At 30.9% G+C, this 8,696-nt stretch overlaps 1 protein-coding gene across 1 annotated transcript; it reads right to left on the reverse strand.

Annotated features, from left to right (window-relative positions):
* Positions 1-4,933: 4,933 nt before the first annotated feature.
* LOC145824193 (uncharacterized) lies at positions 4,934-8,171 on the reverse strand. Its single transcript, XM_082923809.1, has 3 exons — positions 8,064-8,171; positions 5,628-5,784; positions 4,934-5,418 (listed from the first exon to the last, which is right to left on the reverse strand). The coding sequence occupies exons 1-3, from the start codon at positions 8,169-8,171 to the stop codon at positions 4,934-4,936; spliced, it is 750 nt and encodes a 249-aa protein (XP_082779935.1).
* Positions 8,172-8,696: the final 525 nt, after the last annotated feature.

The following is an 8,696-nucleotide window of genomic DNA, read 5'->3' on the forward strand; positions in this document are numbered from 1 at the left end:
AAAGTGAAAATAAATGGAAGGGAGGTGAACTCTTTGAAAAAATATTTAAAAACATCTTCTTTATAGGTTTGGATTTGAATGAAACTGAAGGAGATAGAAGAAAACTAGTTTAGAAAAAGAATGAACATCAAATCAATAAGAAAGAAATGAATAGACTTTATTAAATTAAGCATATCTCTTTGTACACTTGCAATCTAGATGTGAGGCTATCACCATTGGAAATTAAACTTCTGGGGCTTCAATTTAGACCCAAGAACCACCTAAAACCAAATCCGGATAAGGGAGATATGTCCCTTTGAAGTTGGGCTTAAGAGTAGATTTTGTTAACCTGACCGAGGGAAATGAACAACCTTCACTAAATTAGGCATATATCTTTGTACACTTGGAATTTAGATGTAAAGTCATCACCATTAGAAAGTAAACTTTTTGAGTTTCAATTTAGACTCAAAAATCACCTAAAACCAAGGTTTTGAAAACTAGACCGGACAGATCGGTTCAACCGGTTGAACAGTCGACCGGTCGAGGTTCCGGTTCAGATATACCCTCTGAACCGGTCAGAACTAAAAATTGGCCTATTTAGAGAGAACCGGCAAAACTGGCAGTTGAACCGGTGAACCAGTTCGCCAGGTTGATCGACTTGGAATTTTTTTTTTTTGATTTTTTCTTTCTTTTTTTTTATTTTCTTTCTTTCTTGTTATATATATATATATATATATATAATATAAGAATATAAGAAATTTTTAATTTGAAATTCTTTTTCAAATGTCTCTTCTTGTGAGGAATCACATTAAGAACTTGATGAAATTATTGTGAAAGTCTTCACCTATTTATAAGAAAAAAATTCTTTCAAAAAAACTCAAGAAATCCATGTGAGATTCAATCAAATGTATTGGAGGGAATATTGAAATTTTGATATCCCTCCAAAATTTTTGCTCTTCTTTCAATTAAATTGTTTGAATTAAAATAATATGAAGGGAATATTAAATATTTGATTTCCTCTTCCAAAATTAAAATTAATAATATTTTAAAATATATTATTATATTTTTCAGTAAAAAAAATATTAGGACAAATATTTAAGATAATTTAATATTTTTAATATTTTTAATTTATAATTTTATTGCTTATATTTTTATTTAAATATAATTTTAATATATTTATTACGTCACGGTTCGATTCCGGTTCAACCCGACGATTGAACCGGTGACACGTCCACCCGATTCCTTTTCCGGTTCGCTCACCGGTCCAATTTTTAAAACAATGCCTAAAACCAAGTCTGGATAAGGAAGATATGTCCATTTGAAGTTGGGCTTAAGAGCAGATTTTGTTGACCTAGCCAAAGGGAAATGAACAGGCTTCACTAAATTAGGTATATCTCTTTGTACGCTTGGAATTTAGATATGAGGCCACTACCATTGGAAAGTAGACTTCTGAGGTTTCAATTTAGACCCAAGAACCACCGAAAACTAAGTCCATATAAGGGAGGTATGCCTGTTTGAAGATGACCTTAATAGTAGATTTTGTTGACTCAACCCAAAACAGCAGCAAGCCCTTTTTTTTTTTTTTTGGTTTTGGCTCGGTAGGGACACCCCATTGAGCCATTTTCTAATCCCTTCAAGTGTACCCACTCATCTTCCATTGTCAAAAAGAAGTTTTGTTTGCATCTATAAAAGAATATCCCATGCAACCACCTTGAAAATTTGCCCTTCTATCACATTCTTGTCTCCTACCTTCTTTTTGACCTTCACTCTCCTTCATTGCCTATATAGAATGATTATACTGTAAGAGAGAGAGATAAAGGACCACGAAATTGAAGAGAAAAGAGTGAGAAAATGGTGAAAAAAGAGAGAAAAATAGAGTTTTTGAGCCAAAAATACTCTTATCTTCCATATACACCTCATACTTTCATAGCTACTGAAATTCCTCATTTTCATGCACCATAACTACTCTAAAAGTTCTGATATAGCCAATGATCAATTGCCTTGATCATGAGGAAGAGTGTTTAGTGATTGAAAATGAGAAAAACTAGAGAGATAGTCACTTTCCATACCACAAACTCCATAATTTCGAATTGAAGATTTGAGAACACACTTCCTACACTTTAGGGTAATCAAGAGGGAGTTTTTGAACTAACGAGTTCATCCTTTTCTTGGAAGGTGAATTTCACAAACTTTTCATTTTCTTACATTTCTTACTTATTTTGCTCATTTGCTTTGATTTCTTTACTCTTTTGCTTTGACTTCTTGTTATATTATATATTATTGTAATCTAATTGAAAGTGGTGAGTTGAAACTCCCATATATATTGTTTTTAGTTCTGCTTTTGTTGTGGAAATCTAATAAAACAGACTTTGGCCAAGCCTACCGGGCTACTCGGTTCGTTAGTTGGTCGGGTAGCCACCTAAAAGTATACCATTACGCCCGCGACCTTCACAACCGTGCTCGCGACTTCTAGGCAAAATCGAGCAGCCTTTCGACGTTGAGAAGATCAACCTCCGATGGTCTTTAAGGCGCTTGAAGTTGCCGTTTTCTTATGTTTATTTTATTTTGAGTGTTTGTGAGAATTTTTATACTGTGTTGTAATATTTATTCATCTCCCTTGGATTTGTAATATTTCAAGTGTTGTAATAATTCTCCATCCCCACTTTTTATTTATCCCATTCTTTAATTGCTTTCCATAACTGTGCATATGTATATATCTTATATGTCATCCATGTTTTTATAGACATAATTCATGTCTAGATCCAACTAAATTTGCATCTTTATGCTTTAATTGATTATTACATGATTTTGTGCGCTATCGCATGTTTTGCAATGTTTCACATGTCATGTTTTAGAAGACGGATCTTTAGAAGTATTCTTGTGCATGTATTGCATTAGGATTTTGTATATAGGATCATACATATTTTACTAACTTTTGTTCTATAGCTGTTCGTGGGACGTCGATAAATATGTAAGTTGTTATGCTTTAGCATCCCACTTGTACATAATTTTTTTATTATGTTTAGCATCTTACCATATGACTATTTGCTTATGTGATATAATTGTATGAATGCCAGTGGATGGAGATTGTGTCGTTTAATTTGTAATGATGTTGATTTTCATGTTTGTAAACTCAATTTATTTATATTGTACATCTTCAAAACTCTTTCAAAATTACATGAAATCAAATTGTTCCAAAGTGGGTGACATAGTCGATACTTGTATGCTTCACATAGTAAATTTTAGGATTTATTAAATAATCAAAATATGAACGTATAAAGAAAATAAAATTCATATCATGGTTAGTAAAGGCCGATCTTTTGATCAGGTAAGCAGGGGTGCTCAATTCATGACATTCCCCTCTGATACCTAAGGTTCCGAACCAAGACAACTTTGGTTATGACGAACAGTGGCCTTGGCACGAGTTATGGGTTTTCTAATTTCCCAAAATATTAGGTTGCGACTCTGAGATTTGATGACGCAGTCCATTTGTGGCAATAATTTTGTAATAAAATGAATTTTCTATAAAGTTGCCAAATCTGAACTCTCATATATGTTTTCACATTGCACTTGTGAGACTAAATCAAATAAATCTCGAGTCCGAACTGTTTAACACTCGCGGGTACTCCTCGGGCATGTTATAACTATATATAAAAAAAGGTATAAAAACTAAACATAAAATATAATATAAAAAATAAATGAATTATAAGATTTTCAAAAAATGAGGCTCACAAACAAAGTTTATAAAATCTTGTCTATTCATATACTTTTTGTATATGTTTTTTGCACTTTTTATCCCGAGAATGACATTGAAATAGATTGCATTCTTGCATTAGGTCCATCTAATAGCTTTACCAAATACAGATGTAATAAATTTCATAGCACAAAACGCAAATAATTGTGAGATAAAGTATCTTAAAAAATGAAAGCAACGTTCAATGATGATGTAGAAGCATACCTGACATTTTAATTTGAGATATAACCGGATAAATCGCCATAGAAGAGGAAGACAACATTTATTTTTCATCACAACAATTACATTACTCAATGTATAATTTTAATGTCTCTCATTCTTCCACACGTCAAATTCTCTATCAATATTAGAATGAATGCATAAACCAAAGAAAAGGAACATTTGAGAAGACAAAGACGTGGTTTAAGCCTTTCAATTGTTGAATTCTATTAATTAATATTTATTAGGTTTCAATGGTCGGGTTTTTAATATTTGTTAGCCATCAAAGCTGAGTTTTTTGATTTCATCTATATTCACTTGATAATTTTATAGTGGACACGTGTCATTTTTAATAAGAATTTATATTTGTTTTAGATATTTTTTTAATATACAATTTATTTTTTTTAGATTTTAATGAAATGTACAGTGTAATTTTTTTCTCTCTTTTTTTTCGCAATTACAAACTGCTATTTTTTAATAAGAATTTATATTTGTTTTAAATATTTTTTTGATATACAAATTATTTTTTACATTGTAATTTTTGTTTCTCTTTTTTTTTTTTTTTTTTTTCTGCGATTGTAACCTGTTATTTTTTAATAAGAATTTATATTTGTTTTAGAAATTTTTTTTATATACAATTTTTTTTTATAGATTTTTTGTAAAAATAATTTGACAATCCCATCCCATCACTAACCATAGTATATAGGAAAAGTTAAAAATGGTGCAGTAGCAGGCATGAGAGAAATCAAAAATGTTTTGTAGGTTGGAAGAAGTCAATAAATGTTGAGATTTTTTTTTTAAATTGAAAAATTAGAAAATTAAGATTGGATATTGAGACTCCCACTAGGCTTATGGATTAGAAATTTCTTTTTTCTTACCTAATATATAGATATATAGGTATTTGGGCGGTTATAAAATCAATATGCTTCATTCTCTTCTTTTTTTTCGATTCATAGGAATAAAAAACAACCAAAGTTGCAAACAAAACAATCCTGGGATATTTCAATCCCTTTTAGAGTTTACAGAAGCATGCACCATATCAGTAATAAGAAGAGAAAGTATGGAGCTAGATGGATCCTCCAGGTATATCAGATGTTCTTGTTGATCGGCTTTAAGATTTGCCAAGGCATCAACACTTTGGTTGCCTTCTCGGGGTACATGTTGAATGGAGCACTGGCATCTACTGAGAAAGAAGTTTGCATCCTCTACAATGGCTCGAAAGGGTGATGAGCTTGCAACACCATCTCTGATCAGATCCATGGCAGTTTGGGTGTCTGTTTCAATGGTGATGTTGGACATCTTTTTTTGCATGATGATAGTCAAACCTCTATAGATGCCCCAAATTTCTGCCTCCAAGCTGATGCAGTGTCCTAGGTAGCCCTGGTAGCCCCACACCCAGGAGCCCACTTCATCCCTTAGTAGCCCTCCATAGCCAGACTGTCCTGGGCCACCTCTGGAGCAACCATCAGTGTTAAGTTTGAGTCTACCTGCAATGGGACAAGCCAGAAAGTTAGAGTGGGATTAGTATTATATGGATTAAGGACACTTTGAAAGGCATGTTAGGTTGCCTCTGCTTGCTGTAAAATGAGATTGACACTAACTGAAGGTGGTTGGATGTGGTTAGCAAAAACTTCTTTGTTTCTCTCCTTCCAAATGCTCCAAAGTGCTGTCAGGAAAAGAGTGGGCCATTGTATACCATTGTAATGCCCTTTGCTTCTAAGGTTAGCTTTAATCCATTCTTGAAGGGGAACAGATATGTTATGTTGCCACCAGTTGTAGCCCCTGAAAATTAACCATATTGCCTGAGCTTTAGGACAACTCCTGAGTAAGTGAGGGACATCTTCCCTACTAATCTGACATCTGGGACATGTATCAGTTGAAGAAAGGTTTCTGAGGAGCCTCATGTGGTTGGTTAGTAATCTATCTTTAACAACTAGCCACAAGAAGCTTTTAATTTTCTGAGGGGCCTTGATCTTCCATAGCCACTACCAGTCCTCACCACTGTCTTTATGCCCTGATATGGCTTGATAGTCACAGTGACATAGTGAGTCAGAATTTATGTAATTAAATTTTTAACAAATTCACCATCTAAAAAGAATTTTATAACAAATTAAGAATTGACACATAATTTATCATATTATTATTGATAAGATTATAGGATTTAAATTATACGTCTCATTATTTTTTTGTAGTCTCGGTAGGAAGTAATTAAATTTGAGAAAATTCTACTATACACACTGCTTGAAAAAGGTATACCATATGCACCCCTAATTATGTTTTTTTTTTCAGTTATGACCAATTTTATTATTTAGTGATGATAATATTTTAATTATGACTCATGAAATATTTAGTTATGCCTCATGTAGTATTTTGTTATGACTTTCTTTTTTTTTTTTAAGTTATAATTTAGAAAGTATAAAATTATGTAATTTTTTTTAATTATATGGTGTATATGATACAAATCCATAATATTTCCCTTAAATTTGAATCAATGAATTATGATAATGCCTAACATTTTTTTGAAACTTTAAGTGAGATTTTAAATTGAAATGTTTATATTTATATATTAAATTTTTACATTGTATACTTTATATTTAATAATAATTTCCTAACATTCTTGTAATTAAGATGGGATATACTGCGTTTATTCTTGGAGAATCATTGGGCAATTAAGTTTTTTTTTTTGGTTATATATAGTGTTTTATGTGGACTTCATTATTTGGGCTCATGTATAATGCGTTTGGATTATAGAATTATGTAGAAATTTAAAATAAAATTAAAAAAGAAAAAGAAGAAGAAAAATGTGAGTAGAATATAAATGAACTTAAAGTTAAATTTTTTTTTTTTTTTTGGGGGGGCCATTTCTCCCATTCTTTCCTTTTATTTTGAAATTACTACTTAAATTTATTATCTAAACATAGTTTAAAAATTTTAGTTGAAGGTATGTATGACATAAGTATTTCACTGCAACTTTTCAACGTCGACGTGGTTTCTTTGGTAAGTTTCAATATACTTTAAATAAGATGAGTTCTATACAAATACGAATTTATGCATAAAGAGGGACGGATTCAAAATTTTAATATAGACGACGAACATATATATTATGAAAATGTATTAATATTTTATATTTTTTTGTATTCGATGAATTTTTAATAAAAATCATAAATATTATATTTTTAAGTATATTTTAGAAATAAAAATTTGTATAAAATAATAAAATTTTCAATAAAAATAAAAATATATTTTAAAAAAAAATAGAGGCTTTCGCACTTTTTTGACTTGCCTCCATTATTCACCCATAAAAAAGGCATCGGGTGGGCCCACTGGGTTGCAGGATACGGGGATGAAGCGCAAGTGGCCGACGAAAGTTAAGAACAAAATTGATCTACTGATAGGTGAGTGATATGATTAAAGTCAAGTTTGACATCCTTCAACAAAAAATTTAAAAAGTCAAAAAGTCACTATTTTATTTAAGTCATATCATATTATTTAAGTTACATTACCTCTCTAACACATCATTTTAAATCCAACCTAAATTCAACTCATATTTCATAAAAAGTCAAAAATTACACTTATTTAGTCTTTCCAAACTTGGCCAAAAAAAAAATATGAGAGAATATTATTAAAAAATATGAGAGAATATTATTTTTAATGGAGTATTTTAAATCTTTTTTATTTTAATAATTTTTGGACTTTTTATGAAAGACATGTAAAAAAGTAGAGAGAATAATGTGACAACTTATAATGACTTTTTAATTTAAATATGTAGTTGCTAAATGAGATCTTAATTAATTGTCATATCATTAGATGTGAAAATTGAGCTAAATTTTTTATCTTAAATAATAATGCTTAATTAAAAATATGCTATAGAAAATAAATGGGGGATGCACCAATAAATTCCAAATTTGTATCTTGTAACCCATTTGGTCCTATGAATTTTCTTATGAACCGTTAGGTCATATCCCAATGTTAATGACCATTAAACATCAAACATCATCATCGTCAAAACAACATCATCCTTATCAAAACAACATCAAACATCACAACATTATTATCAAAACAACATCAAACATCACAACATCATTATCAAAACAACATCAAACATCATCATCAAAACAATATCAAACATCACAACATCATCATCAACATCAAACATCATTATCAAAATAACATCAAACGTCACAAATATCATCATCAAAACAACATCAAACATCACAACATCATCACCATCAAACGTCATCACATCATTAACAACACAACATCACAACAACACCATCAAAACAACATCAAACGTCATTATCATCAAAACAACACACATAATCGCCATCATCAAGCTTCATCGTCAAAACATCATCATCAAAAGTCATCTATACAATTCATATATATTTTTTATAAATAAAAAAAACCCAAATCGGAAAAAACCCTAAACGTATTGAATGAAAAATGACTTCAACTTCGGATGTCTTGGTTCTGTACTCCTTCAAATTCTCTTCTTAGAAAGCCAGAGACGATGACATCATCATCAAACATCACAACATCAACTCACAACAACCCACTTTTTTTGTTTTGTCTGGTAGTTGTGGAATAGATAAGTTCTTAATTTGTAAACTCAAAAATATTCTTATGGATCAATTTCAACTTTGGATGTCTTGGTGTTCTAAATTCTGAACTCCTTCAAATTCTTTTCTTAGAAAACCAGAGACGATGGAACCACCGTCACCGCCACTCTCCCAAAACCTGCCATTATCGCCGCCACAAGATCTCA

Source organism: Camellia sinensis, chromosome 4 (genome assembly GCF_055761805.1).
Source record: "Camellia sinensis isolate YWXY chromosome 4, ASM5576180v1, whole genome shotgun sequence".
Classification (NCBI taxonomy): domain Eukaryota; kingdom Viridiplantae; phylum Streptophyta; class Magnoliopsida; order Ericales; family Theaceae; genus Camellia; species Camellia sinensis.

Coding starts and splice junctions, on each gene's coding strand:
- LOC145824193 (XM_082923809.1), bottom strand. CDS start 8,171: ATGACGTTTGATGGTGATGATGTTGTGATGTTTGATGTTGTTTTGATG. Junction 5,785..8,063: donor TTGATGTTGATGATGATGTT/GTGATGTTTGAT, acceptor CCCAGATGTCAG/ATTAGTAGGGAAGATGTCCC. Junction 5,419..5,627: donor AAGCAAAGGGCATTACAATG/GTATACAATGGC, acceptor GTCCCATTGCAG/GTAGACTCAAACTTAACACT.